The sequence below is a fragment of the Pinus tabuliformis genome, chromosome 1_1 (assembly GCF_031772625.1).
Source record: "Pinus tabuliformis cultivar Carrire ecotype Pingquan chromosome 1_1, CPIR1, whole genome shotgun sequence".
Classification (NCBI taxonomy): Eukaryota; Viridiplantae; Streptophyta; class Pinopsida; order Pinales; family Pinaceae; genus Pinus; species Pinus tabuliformis.
The window spans coordinates 98,959,283-98,980,262 of record NC_142297.1 but is presented as its reverse complement, the minus strand read 5'-3'; the positions used below and the strand labels follow the sequence as shown (position 1 = coordinate 98,980,262).

The window sequence follows — 20,980 nt, the reverse complement described above, 5'->3', positions numbered from 1 at the left end:
GCCAAAAATGCGCATTTTTCTCCAGCAGTCGAGCAGTCTCTTGCATGTGCAGCTGAGTTGATTGGTCCCCTCCGGGACTGAGAAAAACAGACTTGCATGCATGGGTTGCTTCTCCCAACGCAGCATGCGAAGGCATCACTTGTTTCAGGGATCTATGTTTAGCAGTTGGAGTTTACAAGCAAGGAGCAATTCCGAAACCTCCCATCAAGTGTCGCTTCCCCTAGATTCGTGGCATGCGCATCACAACCTCGATATTATCAAAACCCATCAACCGAACGCTGCAGAGCTCCTTCCTCACATCAACCTTGTAGCTCTGACATCCCACATCACATCTAGGAGCAATCGGCATATTCAGCTCAATTGTTTCGGGGTAAGCCTGTTTCCCATGCTGTGTGCTACATTTCTGTCGCTTTTTGTGTTTTTGCTTATAGGAGTATTGTTTGCTTGATTTCTTTGAATGCTTGTTGTCGTTTACATATATACTAGCTTGTCCTAGCTCTATTTCAGTTTTCGTTGCTATCTTAATGTTGTTGCATGCAAGAAACTGTTTTGCACGGACGTTCGCCCAACCGGCGAAATGCCTCACCACATGCATGTTGATCTGTTTGTTGAATCTTTCATTCATGTTTGGCATGCATTGTCAGTCACCCGTCGACGAGTCGAGCCAACCTTGGCCCGGCCTCTGCCTTCACCAAGGCTACATTGCACAATCTGGAAAAGGAAGGCTAACCTTCCTCTCTAGTTTTGCGCATTCCTGCCCGGCACTGGCCTCCAAGACTGTTTTGCGCATTTCTAGAGGACAGGGGCTGCTTGGCCCAAGAAATTGCGCAAATTTGTCCCTTGGCCAGCAGTCCTTCCCAGTTGGAATTGCACATTGCACAATCATAACAGTCAGCAGCCAAATTGGACTGTGCATTGCGCGGTTTTAGCATTCAGTCAATCTCCCAGCAGCCTGGTCTGTGCCTTGTGCAGTCTTGGCAATCGGTCTCCAGACCTCCCGGCCGAAATTGCGCAACCTTCATGATCATTCACCCAGGTATGATACAAACCAGTTCTTATGTTCCTTTCGGTTTTCAACTAACAGATTGTTTGCCATGAATGTTGCCATGCCTCCAGGTATCACAGGTGTTCATCTGCCACTACAGGTACAATGGTTTCCAAGAGAGCAAAGACGAGGACACCGTTCAGAGCATGCTTGGAGATGCAGTCGATCAAGTGTCTATGAGCTTGCCTACTCACGAAGACATCAAGTTCTTCGTAGACAAGGACATCAAGCGACAGCATCACAGCGAGCAGCATCATGAACAACAGCTGAAGACAACATACCAAATGCAACGAATGCAAGAGGAGAGTTGTTGACAACATTGAGGCGGAACAAGGTTGCAAGCTCAAGCAGTTCCATTGATGATGAAAACAACTTTGGACTCTCAGGCTATGGAGTGACAGCGCTGTTAGCGCTTGAAATTTCACCTCAGGCTGAGAAAGGTAAACCTCAAGGCTACATCAAACCATTTAGCCTCGTAGCTACCCATACGGGACAGGAGAAGGCTCTCTCAAGTCAATCTCGGCAGATCTTCAATGGGATGAGATGACCAACAAGGTAACACTGATATTAGGCTAGTAAACTGATTAAAAAGGTTGATTTGGGGTTTTTTGGGTTTTTGGTGGCAAATTGAGGAATTGCAATTTTGGGTGCGGGGATTTGACACAGTTTCTGCAGGGGGTTCTTTAGGGCGAGGTAGGAGACCGTATTGATACCTTTGATTGAGGTGAGTGGATGGAAAAGACCGGTGAGGAGCTAAGGAGAGCAAATAATACTTTGAATTCTCCTTAAACAGTAGAAAACATAGAAATTAAACAAATTTAAAAGCAGAGCATGGCAAGCATGAATTCTTACTTTAACACTTCATTTGTTTAATATGCAGAAGGAAAGAAAGGAGATGAATCACATAACACACTTAAAAGAACATACAGAAGCACTCCATCAATACATGAAACCACGAGAATCCCAAAAAGGACTGCAAAACCCTGATCTTCCTTAGCCAAAAATTGCAGAGATACAAGTGAAATAATACAATGATAGCTTCTCCCTCCAGAGTCCAACCATGAAAATGAGCAAGAAAGTACATAATATAAATGATCTAACCTCTTTCCCTGCCTCCATGGGTCGAGCTCACTATCCTAGGAGCTGTTTCAACAACTTCTAAACTAGACACTAGAAAATAGGCAGTCAAAACAACTTGCCTCTATAAACTTGGAAACCAGTCCATACATTCAATTTTTACCCTTTACATAAATGAATCTTCTAGAAGTGTTAAACAAGAGTAAAAGTATCTAAAAAGTGTCACAATTACATCCAAGAGGACCATCATTAACCTCAAAAAGTCAAAAAGAGTCAAATCTGCGTTTTCTGGGCTGAACAAGTCAATTCTGGCAAAATCTGCTCAACAGGTCGCGCCCCCTGCTCAACGGGTCGTGCCCCTTTGGAGCTCTGTTTGAGGCACTTGCAGGTGTCAGAATTGGGTGCAGGATAGCTCGTTGGAAAGGTCTGTGAGTCTACTTTCCAACCCAACTGGAATTTTTGGATTTGGAGGTCATTTGCCCTGTCAAAACTTAATTCTCCCAAGACTGGTTTCTGCAACTCAAAAAAGGGGCAGAAAGTCAAATTTTGCATGTATTTTGACCTTTTGGAGGCCCAAAACTCCATAAAAACTCAAGTCCATCCATAGGCATATGTAATTTTGCATGACAAATCTAGAAATGCTGAGTTTTTGCAAAAAGGAGCTGCCATGACAAAGGGTCTCACCGGGGGTGAGACCCGTTGAGGAGCCAAAACCTGTAAAATTTAAATTACCAAAAAATGCCAAAATTACCCAAAATTCTCAAAAAAATTTGGGATTTGAGTTGTGGCTAGGCTATTGAGTGCCATGATCCTTGAGTGAAGCCTCAGCCAAGATACGGAGGGGATTTGGCTTCTTTCTCCGTTTTTGAGCCTCGGTCAACCTCCTTGGATCCAGCGATTGTAATTTTGGCATTTCTCTAAAACCATGACACCTGTGCAAAAAGTGAAGGAAGTTTTTCTTCTTTGGCATGTTATGGACAAAAACCTCTCTCAGTTTTCCAAAATTCATCTTTTATTGCTCTGAAACATCATTTGAGTGCAACTTGTCCCGATGTGTGAAACAAGGGATTTTTGTCGAAATGAAGCGAAATGAAGGGGATAGGGGGCTTCTAAATTCTTGGGGAAATTTTTGGGAGTGGGGAGGGATGTTAGGAAGCAGGGGAAAGTGGAATCTCAGAGATTGAGTGAGGGGAAGGGGTCGAAAAGGGCAAAACACAGGCCAAACCTAGAAAATTGCCAGGTTGTAGCTAGAAACTAGGGTTTGTGCAAAAATGAGGAATTTGGCGGATCTAAGGGATGGAAAGTGTTTGATAAGGTACTTTAAGGATAGGGAAAGGTGTATGAACATCAGGAAACAAGTTTTGCCGGTGATTTGACCATCCAAGAGAAATTGCCTTCAAAACCCTAGGAGAGGGAAATGACCTTGCCTAGGCACAACTGAAGCATGAATAAGGTGTAACATGACCCAATGGAACCTAATATGATGATAGCAACCCTCTAAATGATGATAGGCTCAGTTGAATGATGACATGGACTGACATTTGGACAAATTTGAAAAGTGTGAAAGCAAACCCTAGACCTAATGCCTAGTGACCAAATTTTGCTTGAAAACTCTTTGAAATGACAAAATTTGACCTTGACACTTCAAAATCACTTTGTAAGAGCATATTTGATCATTGGATGAAAGTTGGAAAGACTGACCCTAACATTGGCTCCAATGGGGATGGTAGCTCCTTGGAGGTGCCAAGAACCTTAGACCTCTGGGAGAGCAGACCAGTGCCTTACAATCATTGAGCAATGGAGTCATTATTTTGAACGGATAACACAAAACCTTTGACACATTTATTGAATGAAACTTGACTAAAAACTGACTGAAACTTAACTGAAACTTGACTCAAACCGACTCGATGGCAAACTAAAATAACTTGAAAAAACTCACTCAACAGACCAAACACAAATGACTCATGACCGACTTAAAACAAAACTTTACAAAGCTTTTGGAAGAACGGCAGCAATCCATCAAGATTTGGAATCATGATGACAACCACCTGCATACTAATGAAATATGTACAATCATGTATAATGAGCTTTCCAATGTAACCAATCCAGCAGATGGCTACATACCAAATTTCTACTCTCGCTTATCTCGAGCAGGCGAAACGATGAACCTGTAGGCAACTCAAAATAACCACTGAAACCAAAGCTTATGATAATGAACCAGGCAACATTTATCTTTTCTAATGCTTGCAGAAGAATGCCAAAGGGATCTTGATAATCCTGAAGCACTACCTTGTTTGGAGATCCAGCTGCAAAAATATAAGTACTTGCTTCATTCTGATCTGAAAGAACAGTGGGTTGCTGATTGATAGGAAGGCACAGAGAGGTATAAGCTTCTGCCATATGAGTGTTGGCTGTAGATTCCTTGACCGTGAGAAATTTTGACATATTGTCTCTCTCAAGCTTATTTTCCTCAATTTCATGGTCTAGGTCATTCTTAAATAGAAAACAATCCTCAAGATCATCAAACATGACAGCCTCATCATCCTCATGAAAGAAAATATTATATGTTTGCTGATCTATAAAACTAATTACAAGACTGTCATCATTTTCAAAAGAGGAAGAAGTTTCACCAACACTTTCCTGACTATGTATGCATTGCAAATCTGTTGTAGCTTGGGATGTAACAAGACCTTTCAAAAGCTGATCTATCTCCTCTTCAGACAAAGGAGACAATGCCTTTTGGTTTCTTTTGCTTAAACAATAATTATCTTCATATGACAAGGCATTCAAACTATCATTTATTACTGAGTTATTGAAAGGAGATTCATCACTTACTTGCACAAAGATCTCACCTTGCTGTTCATGAACATCTGAATCCAAAACTCTGTCTATGATCTCAACAGTAGAGCTCTCTTTGATGGGCTTCAGCACAAGATATTCCTGGTCATCATAATCTAAATGTTGTTCTGAAGTAGTTGTCCTAACATTATCACATTCTGCAATCAACACTGGACTTACTTGCATGCTGCTGTCTTCTGTGGGCAGATCTGAAACAACATTTGCTCTTTCCTCATTTTCAACCATATTGAAATCTTCAGCCTGCTGATCTTGGCAAGTATCCTCTAAGATTTCGGTGTGCTGCTGAAATGGATTCTCATACAGAGCCTCCATAATCTCAACATCCATAAAATTGTCATCTTCATAATACTTCTCAAGGCTTTCAATAAAATTATGTACATGGCTACAACAGTTCTGAACTAAAATCAAAGATGGATATGATTCTTTATACTTTTCAAAGAACACGGTATGAAAATCCCTTAAACAATAAATTGAAGCAGATGGCAAACTTTCATACCAGGATCGGGCTTCATCTTCCAGAGTAGCCATAAACATTTTCATCAAACAGTCCTCAGGAAAATTGATCTTTAACTTGCGAATATGCATATGAAATCTAACTAGATGTAAAGCAGCATCCTTCTTACCATCATCATTAAATGTGGGCAGATTCCTTGACCAATCTACCTTGGGCATCTTATTCGGAAAACCTGGAATGTGATCTCGGCTCAAGGGAGCATATCTTCTTGCAATCTGATCCATCTTGAGAAATCTCAAAGCTACTGATCTCTCTGCAGTGAAGTCACCATGAAGCACAGGTTGCTGGATTCTTCAGTGAAAGGAGTCGCCAGGTGAATGATTTCAGCCTTTCAAGTGTCTGATCGTGGTCCACCATCAACAATCAGATCTGAACTTGATACATGTACTGGGGTGAAATGCAAATGAAGTGATGTATTCACAAGCTCACAGAGATTGACTGAAGCAGCGTTTATCTACTTGCGCTGATGTAAAACAAGAGCGTTTTCGAAGGCTACCTGGCGTAACTTCAAGCTCCGTCTAAGACTTATGAAATAACACGTCAATGAGCAAAGGTTTAGATGTTCTCCCCAGTATGGTCGCCAGTATGTTAGCGCTTGAAATTTCACCTCAGGCTGAGAAAGGTAAACCTCAAGGCTACATCAAACCATTTAGCCTCGTAGCTAGCCCTACGGGGCAGGAGAAGGCTCTCTCCGGTCAATCTCGGCAGATATTCAATGGGATGAGATGACCAACAAGGTAACACTGATATTAGGCTAGTAAACTGATTAAAAAGGTTGATTTGGGGTTTTTTGGGTTTTTGGTGGCAAATTGAGGAATTGCAATTTTGGGTGCGGGGATTTGACACAGTTTCTGCAGGGGGTTCTTTAGGGCGAGGTAGGAGACCGTATTGATGCCTTTGATTGAGGTGAGTGGATGGAAAAGGCCGGTGAGGAGCTAAGGAGAGCAAATAATACTTTGAATTCTCCTTAAACAATAGAAAACATAGAAATTAAACAAATTTAAAAGCAGAGCATGGCAAGCATGAATTCTTACTTTAACACTTCATTTGTTTAATATGCAGAAGGAAAGAAAGGAGATGAATCACATAACACACTTACAAGAACATTAAGAAGCACTCCATCAATACATGAAACCACAAGAATCCCAAAAAGGACTGCAAAACCCTGATCTTCCTTAGCCAAAAATTGCAGAGATACAAGTGAAATAATACAATGATAGCTTCTCCCTCCAGAGTCCAACCATGAAAATGAGCAAGAAAGTACATAATATAGATGATCTAACCTCTTTCCCTGCCTCCATGGGTCGAGCTCACTATCCTAGGAGCTGTTTCAACAACTTCTAAACTAGACACTAGAAAATAGGCAGTCAAAACAACTTGCCTCTATAAACTTGGAAACCAGTTCATACATTCAATTTTTACCCTTTACATAAATGAATCTTCTAGAAGTGTTAAACAAGAGTAAAAGTATCTAAAAAGTGTCACAATTACATCCAAGAGGACCATCATTAACCTCAAAAAGTCAAAAAGAGTCAAATCTGCGTTTTCTGGGCTGAACAAGTCAATTCTGGCAAAATCTGCTCAACGGGTCGCGCCCCTTTGGAGCTCTGTTTGAGGCACTTGCAGGTGTCAGAATTGGGTGCAGGATAGCTCGTTGGAAAGGTCTGTGAGTCTACTTTCCAACCCAACTGGAATTTTTGGATTTGGAGGTCATTTGCCTTGTCAAAACTTAATTCTCCCAAGACTAGTTTCTGCAACTCAAAAAAGGGGCAGAAAGTCAAATTTTGCATGTATTTTGACCTTTTGGAGGCCCAAAACTCCATAAAAACTCAAGTCCATCCATAGGCATATGTAACTTTTCATGACAAATCTAGAAATGCTGATTTTTGCAAAAAGGAGCTGCCATGACAAAGGGTCTCACCGGGGGTGAAACCCGTTGAGGAGCCAAAACCTGTAAATTACCAAAAAATGCGAAAATTACACAAAATTCTCAAAAAAATTTGGGATTTGAGCTGTGGCTAGGCTATTGAGTGCCATGTTCCTTGAGTGAAGCCTCAGCCAAGATACGGAGGGGATTTGGCTTCTTTCTCCGTTTTTGAGCCTCGGTCAACCTCCTTGGATCCGACGATTGTAATTTTGGCATTTCTCTAAAACCATGACACCTGTGCAAAAAGTGAAGGAGGTTTTTCTTCTTTGGCATGTTATGGACAAAAACCTCTCTCAGTTTTCCAAAATTCATCTTTTATTGCTCTGAAACATCATTTGAGTGCAACTTGTCCCGATGTGTGAAACAAGGGATTTTTGTCGAAATGGAGTTAAATGAAGGGGATAGGGGGCTTCTAAATTCTTGGGGAAATTTTTGGGGGTGGGGAGGGATGTTAGGAAGCAGGGGAAAGTGGAATCTCAGAGATTGAGTGAGGGGAAGGGGTCGAAAAGGGCAAAACACAGGCCAAACCTAGAAAATTGCCAGGTTGTAGCTAGAAACTAGGGTTTGTGCAAAAATGAGGAATTTGGCGGATCTAAGGGATGGGAAGTGTTTGATAAGGTACTTTAAGGATAGGGAAAGGTGTATGAACATCAGGAAACAAGTTTTGCCGGTGATTTGACCATCCAAGAGAAATTGCCTTCAAAACCCCAGGAGAGGGAAATGACCTTGCCTAGGCACAACTGAAGCATGAATAAGGTGTAACATGACCCAATGGAACCTAATATGATGATAGCAACCCTCTAAATGATGATAGGCTCAGCTGAATGATGACATGGACTGACATTTGGACAAATTTGAAAAGTGTGAAAGCAAACCCTAGACCTAATGCCTAGTGACCAAATTTTGCTTGAAAACTCTTTGAAATGACAAAATTTGACCTTGACACTTCAAAATCACTTTGTAAGAGCATATTTGATCACTGGAGGAAAGCTGGAAAGGCTGACCCTAACAAGCGCGACATGAAGATCACGCGAAAGCAGAAGATGTAACAAGGAAGGAGTTGCATGTGATAGAGCAACAACTCAAGAAGAACATGAAGCTGCACAGATAGACGAATGAGTTGCAGCAGGATCAGGAACAGTAGTGGGCGCAACGTGCGCTCACGGATGAAACTGCGCCCGTACAAGTTAAAGATCCATCCCAACAGCTAACACGGAGCAAACATGGTGAGCAGTGTTGTTGATCGCATGCAAGGGATTCAGCAGCATGCATGTCATTGTGTGCACGCATGCAATCCAACCCATTCAACACACTCACCAAGGCAAAGACAAGAAGCAAGTCCAAGCCGAATGGGTTGTTCGGCAAGTTGATGCACATGACCACCAGCACACACTTGAAGATCAACATGGACACTATGCATCAGTGTGCTTCCGGTTCAGCCGCACCCAAGAAGACCATGCGCATGTTAGCAGACGAGTTGGATGAAGGAGCCGAACCAATGCACCGGTTGCAACGAAAGCAAGAGTTTGCTTCAGCAAGATGTCACCATGAGGTGCATGCACACCATCACGAATGACCAAGCTTGGCATCAGCTCACCAACTTCACCATCACAAGCATGTCAAAGAGTTGGTCTCACCACAGTGGACCGAGTGTCAGTGATGTCTTGCAAGGCTTGCTCAAGCCATGTTGTCTCACATGAGTACATGTGCATTGTAATGTTGAGTCATGTCAAATGTAAGTCAAGTGTCAACAGTTGGATGTAACAATGATAGAGTAGGTGAAGAGTCATGAGGGTAGTTGAACTGTCACAAAGGGGAATGTTAAGGGTCACCCTACCCTTTGCTATAAATAGTCCCTAATAACTCATTATATAGGCTTTTGGTCAGCCAAGCTTCTACTAAGACTATTTTGAAGAAGGCTTGGACAGTATTGTAATGCGCCTTAGCTTCTCCATTGCACAGAGCTAGTACATCTTTTGGAGGAGCAGGCAGACGTGGCTGTAATGTTCCATTGTTGGGGCTAGCAGGTTTACATGCTGTATTGTATGATTGTGACTTACAATTCTTTATATAATAAGAGCCAGCACATTTTCATGCATATGTTGTTATTGTAGTTGCACTGTTTCGGTTGTCTTAATGATATATATTGTTTAACTTACGTACTTGTGTATGAACTTATTTGTATGCAATTATATGAATCTTGTTGTTAATGTGTTGCATATGTTATTAATGCTATCATCGTCCGTGTTGACTGCTCTGTCGGACATCAGACAGACCTTTCTCATGAACCTTGCTATATCAACTGTCACACTCATCTCAGACTGATCCGTGAGTGTTGTTCATGTTATCTTACCTTGTATGTTGTGACTGTCGCATCCAAGTGGACTGCTCCGTCGGAAGTTGTGCATGTCCTTTGTGTGGTGTGTTCCTAGCCGAGTTGGGACTGATCCCTTTCAACCTGGAACTCACCTTCACCTTCCTCTCCCTTCAAAGTGTTGGAACCTCTTGTACACATTCCTTGACTCTCTGCATCAGTCACACCCTTGCTACTGACAGAGTTATCTTACTTGCCTCTATGCAACATCGCGGTCAAGGCATTACCTTACGACCCACTGCTGGGACTCCTACACCAAACGGTCTGAGGTCTAATTGGGACTTCTTATGAGGGAAATCCCCTTGACATGTTGGCGGGTCTAGCATCGTCAACAGAACCCAAACTCCCGATCAAAGCTCTCTAAGAAGCTCACTATCTCTGCAGAAGTTGCCATGGGTTTGTCTCTCCCTTTCTTGTTCTTCTTCTCCAGACACACAACAGCATAGTGTCCCAACTTTTAACAATTCCAACATTTGACTTTGGAATAGTCCTTATCCTTGTTTTGTTGCTTGCCTTTACCTTTGCCTTTGCCTCCACTGTTGGAAGCTTGCTTCTTTGCTTTGCCCTTCTTGCCTCTTGCTAACAATCCCACATTGTCATCCTCCTCCACCTGTTTGGCTGCCCCAAGATGGTTCTTTTTAATCTCATTCTGAAAGCAAACATCCCACAACCTCTCCCATCCGGGAAGGTTTTCTCGTGCAACAATGGCATCCACAAAATTCTCCCAAGTCTTAGGAAGACCATTTAAAGCAATCCTCACCAACTCAATGGGTGCAATCATCTCACCTACGGCAACCAACTCATCTCTCACTGAAGTAATCTTTGTAAGGTATGTCGTAACACTTGTTGATTTGGGATAGCATCAGATGTGCTCTAGCCACGAAATTTGGTGGAGAGGTTGGGGCATATAAGATCTCCAATACCCAAAAAGCGTTTGGGCAGATTTTATACAGATCAGGAGATATTAAAATAATTAATATTTTTAATAGAGTCCTTAAGTCTAAACTTAGGGAAAATAAAATATTAATGTATATTAATATGAAACTGTGTTATAATGGTTCAAAAGACATGGATCAAGCCAAATCTAATCTTAGCCGTTGATTAGGGACTTAATCTCAGCCGTTGAGATGTCAACAGGAAAAGTATAAGAGGAGGCTTGAGGAGCACTTGGAGAATACACTGAGGGAAACCAATCAGTTCAATTTCTGGAGCAGGGTTTGCAAAGAAATTGAACCAGTGGTCTAGAGAGCAGTCAGGAAGCAGCAAGTACGAAACAGAGAGACGGCAGATCAGCGCAGAAGAAGCAGACGCAGAGCCAGAGGAAGCCATGTAGAGGCAGCAAAGACTACGCAAAGCCAGAAGGGCCTATGTCATCCACACAGAGGCTGCAGGAGTGACATAGAAGCCTAGAGAGGTTGCGCAGAGCCTCAGTAGGTTGAAGCAGAGGGTTTCAAGCTGACGCAGAGGGTTTCAGGTTGTAGCAGAGGTCAGTAGGGCCTACGCTGGGTTTAGAAAAGTGTTGGAAGTTTGTCTATCTGTGGGTAAGCCAGTTTGGCACCCTGTTGTACAAGAAAATTGCTGAATAATAAAATCCTCCCTTGCTGCACCGGTTTTCCCACATTGGGTTTTTCTGGGGACATTAGTCCAAAATAATTGTGTCAATGTGTGCATATGTTTGTTTTTGTATTACGGTGTGATATCTGCAACAGTATTTATTTTAATGTTTGTTGAAGTAATTTCATGAATAACTTATGATATAAGTAGGAAAAGTAAATCAGTTGCTGTAGTGATAGAATTTTCACATCACTGTTAGTCTTAGTTATTTTAATGGCCTGCAGTTTTTCCTTTAGGACCATTTTTTTGTTTTCATTTGAGCTCTGATAAACACTGGTCAAGGCTGTCTACATCTGATATGCATAAGTATTTCCTCTCACATGAGGAATGACATGATCTTTGAATCCTTCCAGAATCAATCTTTTTGTCTTAGCATTCTTTTTGTTAAACTCTGTCAACTGTACACGGTCAGCAGGTACTGCTATTGGGTTCAATGTGGTATTTACCATAATGCCCCAGACTTCTGCTTCCTCAAAAATGCTCTGAATTCTCTCCTTCCATGTACTATAGTTGTTCTGCCCATCCAACCTGTCTTCAACTCTCAAACCCAAAGACATGTTTCACTGTCCTACCAAACTGAAATTTTCAAATCTATGGTAAAGGTTTATGTTTTGTGTGTAAAAGTTAACTTGCTGTAATTTTCACTTTTCTGTCCCAAACTGCACTTTTCAGCCAACCAAGCTCTAATATCATGAAGAAGTTTCAACCCCCACTCCAGTTATCAGTTTTCCTTATCAATCAATGCATTTAGTTTTAAATCCAAGCATGATAAAAAATTCTAAAATCTGGAAATGAAAATATTTTCTGAAAACACAAATTTAGAGATTTCACGACTATTGAAATTCCAGAAATAAAACACAGCAAAATTATAACAACCACACATAGAAAATAACACAGTGATATTTAGTCAATGTGACCCTGGAAAAACCCCCTACAACTCTTGGGAAGAGCCAGTTTGAGAGCTCTTCTTTATTTCTAAAAATGTTAGATATGCTAGCTGTTGGAGGCTCTGCTCAGACTATTTAGCATGAGGAGCTAGATCTGTTTCTTCATCTTGTCCTGACGATGAACCACACTAGTTGGTTCGAAACGCGTCGACAAATGAGATTCCATGTGATTTTCGCCGAAATCTTTCTCTAACTTGATATGGATCACAGAAGCCTAAACTCGACATTGAAATACACAATTAAAATTCCAACTACCACAAATTACAACTTATCCCGATTTCCATGCTTGAACTCTGCCTCGAAAATCATGTCAATCAGCAAACTGTGAAAACAAAAAAAATTCTAGCAACAAAATAGCATTAATGTTGTATGGCATGCCTCGAAAATTGTGCGTGGAACCTGCTGTACAGATCGTACGGATTTCTGTAATATGACTGCCTCAAAAATCACGCCCAAATCTGCTATCCCTCCTCCTCAATTTTTGTGCCTTTCTCCTACTGTACGATTTTGCCTTGGGATGTGTGCCAATAAATGCGGCTACCCAGATTTGTTGAAATGTCTGCTTGCTACTCTCCTTCATTTCCTCACTGCTCAAAAATGTTCTCCTTGCTCTCTTTTCTCTTTCCCTCAAATGCTCATAAAACAATGAATTGATCTTTTTCTCTTCTCTTCTCCTTTTACTCTCTAAATGACTTTTTGGGTTACCCTAAGATCTAATGGCTAAGATTAATTTAGATCTAGGGATGAGAATAAATGTGCATTTAATTCTCACTTTCTATTTTTTAACTCACCCACTTAAATAAAGACCCACATAGCCTTCTATTTCCATAGTCACTTTTTCACTTTTTAATTCTTCATTGACTTTAATAAAGTCACCTTTAAATTAGAATGTAACTTTACCACTTATAAAGTCACTTTTAAATTAGAATGTAACTTTAGCACTTATAAAGTCACTTTTAAATTAAATTGACTTTACCACTTCTAAAGTCACTTTAGGAGAAAAGTACAAATAAATTTGAACACTTTTCCCTAGGCCAAACATCAAAGCCTTAGGGAACCACTTGTCCTCTGGTACCCAAATTTTAACACAATGGAGGTGATGATCTGGGTTGGATGCGGGCCGACGCATATGGACACAGCTTTAGGCCAAGCCATCTCACTCAAGGATGGGTAGGAACATCTAGCGTGGAGCAGTGGTCTGCAGATAGGCATGGAGACGCATGGGGGTGTGTCGTAGTATGTTGGACTGCGTTGTGGAGTAGGACTGCCTCACATCACATTGAGTACATGCAAGCAATGACAGCTACAGTGACACATGCGGGACCCACGACGGTACAGGGGTAGGCCGCTGTGTATAGTGGCATGTCCAAGAGTACTGGGATGATCGGTGGTATGCAAGGGTGTATAGTACCACACAGCGAGGTATTGGAGTGTTGCCACCAGGGAGACCCTTGGACGGAAACACCACGCATGCCTTTGGGCGTAATTCACTCAGGATCGACAGGGACACAGATGAGCGATACTTGATGGTATCTGCAGGGACTCACACGCATGACCCTCTTCTACATCCCTCACGACCACAGTCGATTTCGTTGTCGACTTTCTACACTCTCAGCATGAGCAGCGGGGAACGAGGAGCTCACCTGAGATATTTGGGTGACACTCGGTGCACTAGGGGGGAGACTTTTTAGTAGTGGCATTAGATTGGTACGTGAGTTGATAACCACAGGTTAGGGGATGAGGTGATCATCTACAGGGGTGGCATATCATTCATCATCGAGCCTACGTCTAGGGAGCTAGTCCCAAGGGAGATATGTGTCACTCTTTTCTCAGGGCATGACGAGACCAAGCATGAGCAAAGGATATGAAGTACAACTGAGGTAGTTTCCCAGTATTTCTCCCTGCTCTAGACCTTATATTGGCACATTATCGAGAGGGTGGATGGCAAACCCAGGGGAGATAGTTGGCAGGGACAAAAGGGATCCACATACCCTGAGTCGATTACCAGTATTGGATAGCCATATTTTGGTTACATTCAGGGGGTAGCTCTTTGGCACACGTGGCTACCAGCGATCATTGGTACTACACAGTGGTAGGCACAGGGCAGATTAGAATGCATCAGATTAGCCCACGATATATGGAGGCTATATATTGATCACGTGCAGGGACTAGAGATGAGGCATGGATTGATTCCTGTAGTTGTCAAAGCTATGTTGCAGCAAGTCCAACTAGGGGATGCAGGGATTCAATTGATTAATAGATCACTCTATCTCGTGATGGTCGGAGTCATGGCAGAGAGTGGTCTAGTTCACTCTGGGATTGGCACATGGGGGTACACAGTGACCTTCATCGGAGGGCGAGGCAGGCTATCTTTGTGACTGCATTGGCTCAGAGTTAGATCTAGTGTTGATTTGGGGTAGCATTGGATGTGCTCTAGACATGAAAATTAGTGGAGAGGCTAAGGCACATGAGATCTCCAATACTCAAAAATGGTTTGGGCAGATTCTAAATAGTTTGGAAGATATTAAAATAATTAATATTTTTAATGGAGTCCATAAGTCTAAAATTAGGGAAAATAAAATATTAATGTGAATTAATATAACACTGTGTTGGAATGGTTCAAAAGTCATGGATCAAGCCAAATCTAATCTAGTCGTTGATTAGGGACTGAATCTCGATCCTTGATGTGTCAATGAGAAAAGTATAAGAGGAGGCTTGAAGATCACTTGGAGAACACACCAACAGATCAAGATTTCGACTTTCTTGGTTTGGGTTTGATGAGAAAGTTGAGAGATTGATCAGAGTTGCATCTGAGGGGCAGTGAATATAAAAGCAAAGAGGCAAAGATAGCACCGGGAGGATCAGCGCAGTAGCCGGAGAGAAGGACACAAAACCAGCCAAGGGTTCACACGGAGCCAGCCAAGGCTCACGCAGAGGCAGTCAGGAGCTGCGCAGTGCCTCAGAGGGCCAGTGTGGGTGACGCAGAGGGCTAGAGGACTGACACAGTGCCTCCAGAGGCTGACGCAGGCCAAGTTAGAGTGATGTTGGGCTAACGCTAGGCCAGAGAGAGCTGACACAGTCCTTAGAGGTTTGACGTTGGGGTTTCGAGGGGCAGATTGGAGTTGTGGAGCTACAAGAGTGATTATTCGGGGTTTCAGCCGGAATATCTCTCTCTGACTGAGAGTTACTACTGCTGAGATTTTTCTCTGTTGGGTGAGCCAGATTTGGCACCCAGATTGTATTTTGAAACTGTTTAATAAATCAAACCCTCAAATCGTTGCACAGGTTTTCCCGCATTGGGTTTTTCTGGGGACATTAGTCCAAAAACAACAGTGTCACTTGTATGCTTGTTTCTATTTCCTTCAATTGATGATCTGTAACGTGTTGAGCATGTACTTGTATTTATTTCCAATATTTACATGGTAAATAACTTGTTAATTAACAGAACAAGTAAGTAGGAATAAATCAGTGAAGTACATGAAGGGTTTCTAACGGATAGACTTAGAAATTCCAACATGGTATCAAAGCTTGGTTGCAGATCACAGGAGAACTAAGGACATCAGCCAAGCAAAGTAGCAGCAGCAGAAAACAATTGTCCCACTGGTTTTCCCACATTGGGTTTTTCTGAGGACGGTTGTCCAAAAATAACCATGTCACTGTGGTTGTATTTGTGCTAGTATATTTCCTTACATTCACTTTCTACAATTTTTTAATTGTGAAGGCTGTAGTAGAATATACTTCGATATTTGCCGTAAGAATACTGTAGATAACTTATTTCTGAGGTAATAAGTAGAAGAAATAATATTAATCACTGCAGTAGGATTTCTGTTTAGAAATTTTCACATCACCTTCCCTAAAGAAGCATGCTAGATGGGAGCAAGCACTATCTAGAGCATCAGTGGAAAGCTTTGATGCAAATCCTATTGTAGGCCATCATAAGTTTGTTGGCTGTTTGGCTGTGCAATGAGAGGGAAAACTTTCTCCTAATGGGTTACCCACTTTTGGTGGGAAACAAAGCCTAGAAAACCCTCTATTTAACTGTCCAACAAATCTGCAATTCCAACATTTATAAAATTCATAAACCAGATTTGTAGTGAGTACATATCACCCTTGTTTATCGTCATATTTCCATGGACTTAGTGAAGATAGGGAATCCCCCCTTGCATGGAAGTTAACCAACTAAAAGTGATGGAAGAGTGTGCTAAGGTGACAGTGGTTACTCTTCCGAGTTTCATTTTTCACATAGTGAAGGATTTGGACCATAAGGGAGAGTTTAAGAGGTAATAGATTTATTTGACTGAAGAAGAATCAAATTGAAATGCTGATACATAGTACTGATTAAAGACTCCAATAAAACTTGTAGATAAGCTTCTGAGTTATTAAACTAATTTAACCTTTTCAGTGAGATATATGTCACTCAACTTAACTAAGATAACTTAGAGAAGTCCTTGATCTCCAGCTAAAGTAGTCTCAGGCAAAGAAGTGATACATACCAGAAGCATTCTGGTTGAAAGTGGTAAGTCTGATATATCCAATTCTTGAAGAGCTTTTTCCATTCCTTGAGACTTCGCATAGATGCCAGCTCACAGGGTTCAGTGTGATTTTTTCTCGCCTGCAATTTTTTATGAAGTTCTTCTATAAAACTAGATACAAACATACCTACTATCATTGACAACTGATAAATTTAAGTCATATTTCAAAATTTCTTTAAATAATTATTATGAGGATAAAGTTAAGGATCACAAAGACTTTTCATATTAGATTACACAATAATGAATTTCCTCATAGATATCATCCAACTGAGCTCAATAAGCAAAGAAGTCATATATATCATAGAACATCCTGACCAAAATGTCTTACATTGAATCCTCAATAAGAAAGTACGTCTTATATACCATATAGTATCTAAATCAAAATGTCTCGAACTCACTTCAAAGAGACTATCCTTGATTCAGAATCTCCCTTATGAAGTGCCAACTCAACAACTGAACCTTCAGGGCCCCTGCACAATTAACTCCAAAATGAGCCACAACAAACTATTAGTCCTACAAAAGATGAATAGGTAAATAGAAAAGAATGCATAAATCTGCAATAATAGGAAAAAGTCTTTGAGATAATGGGCATAACCTAAAATACAGGAATGAATCGAGAAAGGATAATTCAGAGATGAAATGTCTAGTTGAATAGTTACTTTAGGCTAAGCAATCTCTTCTAGCAGAAACTTAACCATTTGCAACGAACATAATGGATGAGCATTTAACTGTAAATGTACAAGGATAAAAGAGACAGTGAGGAGAAACTGACGGCATTGCATATTAATTATGTTATAAATCCAAAGAGCATAGAAAGGATTTCCTTTAAAATGGTTGTGCAATGACCTATACAGAAATTAACCTTAGTAAAGGAGAGTTTTAGCTTGCCCCATTTTAATCAAGTAAGATTTTTTGAAAATGCTGCATATACTATTTGACAGAACAAATAAGTCCATCAGGATTCAAGGTGGTTACAACATACTTATAACAGGAATACCAGGAAAATCCTGATCTGCAAAAGCGAACAGCAAGTGAGTCCAAACCCCGAGAGGGAAGGACTCAACATCCTGACAGAAGGCATTCACGTTAACTCTCAAGAGCACAGCTAACTTTTGCTTAAATCACCTCACTTCCGAATGAGTACAATCTCGTTGGAGTAACTTTACAACAATGTTTCCACAAAAAGCCAATTGCAACAGACTGAACTGAATGCCAAAGCAATTTGCAGCTGTCCCTGACCATCCAAGTGTACCCCGGAAGAGGCCTGTTACCCACACAATTGGGTAACCCCTAGGAGAAAATTTCTCTCCCCTTTGGTCAGCCAGCCAGCCAGCAGCCCTATAATAATCCACAAATATCTGCTGCAGAGCTCTCCACTTTTACCCTGGTCAGTAGTCAGTGCTTTATTCCACCTTGCATACTTCTTGGAGGAAGGTGGGTCATCTATCAAAAAGACCATCGACCATTTTTGTAATCATGTCCTTTCATTTGATATTAAGGACATCCTGATATGAATCACAAGTTGAGTTGAATGATTGACCACTCTTGATTGTATCCTTGTTTCCACACTTCACCTAGGACGTTATCCTTTGCCCCTAGTCCAATGTGACCTTCCCTGAGGACTTTTCTTTCCACTATTGAGGAGGCCCACAAATAGGAGGCATTATTGATATAGCTCTTGGAAAAATTGTCATTGATGTCAAAGAGTGAATGAACCAGCATTCAATTGTTGATTTGCGTGCACAAATTGTTGATTTTCTAGTAACCAGATAGAGTAGAACAATTTTCAAACTGATAACTACTTCCAATGATACAATTTCTCTTCTTAGAGCATTCAAATCATCAAGCAGTTATACTTAGAAAATTTCAACCATAAAATTCAGTAGAGCAGTAGAGATCACAATGAAACAATGATACAAGAGACACCAAAATTTTCTTGGGACAAAACCCCACAAGGGGGAAAACCCAGTAATCTTTCCTTATGAGAGAATGTCCAATTTATCCAACAATTCCCAAGTCAAAATCAGTCAAAAGAGAGAAAGGTCAACAATCTGCTCACCGGTCAAATTCTGGTCAAGGGGCCAAATTTCAGCCTATAGCTGTTGATCAAAGGGCCGAAATTCAGTCCTGCAACTCCACAGAGAAGTTTGGTCAAATCACAGAGTTTGACATGTGGTCAAACCTCAGTCAATGCCCAGAACAGAAGCAGAAACTCGGTCAACAAATCAGTCAAAGACACATGGAATATTCGGCCTCCAATCCACAGTCAACAACTCGGTCAAACAGCAGAGAATAGAGTCAAGTCAACAACTAAAGGCTAATCAACAGATCTCAAACTTGTTGGCCAACGCAGAGAGAAAACTCCTTCACACGTGTCAGCAGATCTTCTTTCTATAACAGATCGAATGATGTGTTGTGATGATGCCCAAATGAGGTCCAACGAATGCCAATATATAGGAGTCACAACAAGTGGGTTTTGACCTTGGGTCAAACCCCTTCAAATGGTGGGACCGACTTGTCAAGTTGAGGCTGACTTGGACAGCTAGAAAACAATATATTTTTCCTTTGACTTAGAAAATGAAAATACCGACCACAGCTACAATTTTCAACACTCCCTCTTAGCCAGGGAGGTACTTTTCATTCTCTCTCAACAAATGTACAAATTTCATCATAAGGAAAGATACATAGCATCAAGTTCATCCCACAAGCCAAAACCAATGGCATCAAGGTCAGAACCCAACTGACCATGGGATCAATCAATATCATTCATGAGGCCAAACTCTCCAACCATATGAAATGGTTTCTTAGTCAAGCACAATGACCCAAGAGAGTACTCAAAATCAAACTTGCTGACCAAGTCCACTTGGTCTCTCAGTTAAACACAATAACTCAAGGAAGAGGACTCAAAATCAGTGTCCCCAACCAAATCCACTAGTCTCTCAATCAAACAAAATGACCTAAGGGGTCACTTCAAGCCTCAGAACCAAACTCCTCAACCATAATGGTTTCTCAGTCAATCTCAATGACCCAAGGAACTAAGTTGTAACTAGGACAATTTCCCAACCATAAACTATGGTCTCTCAACTAAGCCCCAAGGAAGATTGTCAGTCTCATGATGCTTTACAATCAATGCTCACTCGGGACTCTCAACCACTCCAAGCTCTTCTCTTAAATAAGCAAACTTCATCCGGGACAATGGCTTTGTCAAGACATTAGCAACTTGCTCATTAATAGATGTATTCGAGTCTCATAGCTCCTCTCTATACAACATTTCAAATGTAATGATACTTGATCTCAATATGCTTTGACCTATTATGAAAACTGGATTCTCAAAAATCTTTACACAGCTTTGATTGTCACAATATACCATGGTCAATTCCAGTGACTGATCAAACAAACCAACAAACAAGTTTCGAAGCCAAATTGCTTCACAACGGATTGAAAAGGCAGCTATATACTCAGCCTCAGTCGTACTAAGAGCAACAAAAATTTGCTTCTTACTCGTCCATGATATCATAGAAGAGCCCAAGCTAAAACAAAAACCATAAGTGCTCTCTCTATCTTCAGTGCATCCAACCCAGTCAAAATATATAAAACCATGTAACTGCAATTCTCCATTAGAAACATATTTCAAACCATAATTAATGGTGTAACGTAGATATCTCAATATATGTTTCCTTGCAACTCAATCCATATGTCAGCGCTCAACCAGAAATTGGGTCTATGTATCAATGTTGCATTAATCGTTATCAGGATAATATCGGCACGAGGAAAAAATCGAAAAAAATCGTAATTATCGGGAAATAATCGGAAATAATCACGAAAAAATCATTTGGTACAAAAATATTCATTTTTTTCATTGTTTCTCAATTTTTTTAATATCTAAACCATCTACAACATAAAATAAATGCCAAACACATAAATATGATAAAAGAACTAATATATAAGATGTTTAATATCATTTCTAGTGCTAAAATCGCACATAACATTGAATCATGTCCTGAATAGTAAGTCCTGACTCCTGAGTCCCAACTCAGCCTCAAAATATCAACAAAAATATAATAATGTATCTCATCATGTCATAATGTCAT

The 20,980-nt window shown here is 40.9% G+C and overlaps 1 protein-coding gene across 5 annotated transcripts in view; it reads right to left on the bottom strand.

Moving 5' to 3' along the window:
• Nucleotides 1-20,980, bottom strand: part of LOC149211839 (carboxyl-terminal-processing peptidase 2, chloroplastic-like) — a 375,331-nt gene that overhangs the window by 233,248 nt on the left and 121,103 nt on the right. For all 5 annotated transcript variants that reach the window (XM_089391602.1, XM_089391601.1, XM_089391598.1 and 2 more), the window contains 2 exons: nucleotides 17,288-17,359; nucleotides 16,851-16,969 (listed from right to left, as the gene is read on the bottom strand). In XM_089391602.1, coding sequence (XP_089247728.1) covers nucleotides 16,851-16,969; nucleotides 17,288-17,359 — 191 coding nt within the window. The remainder of the gene's footprint in view (nucleotides 1-16,850; nucleotides 16,970-17,287; nucleotides 17,360-20,980) is intronic.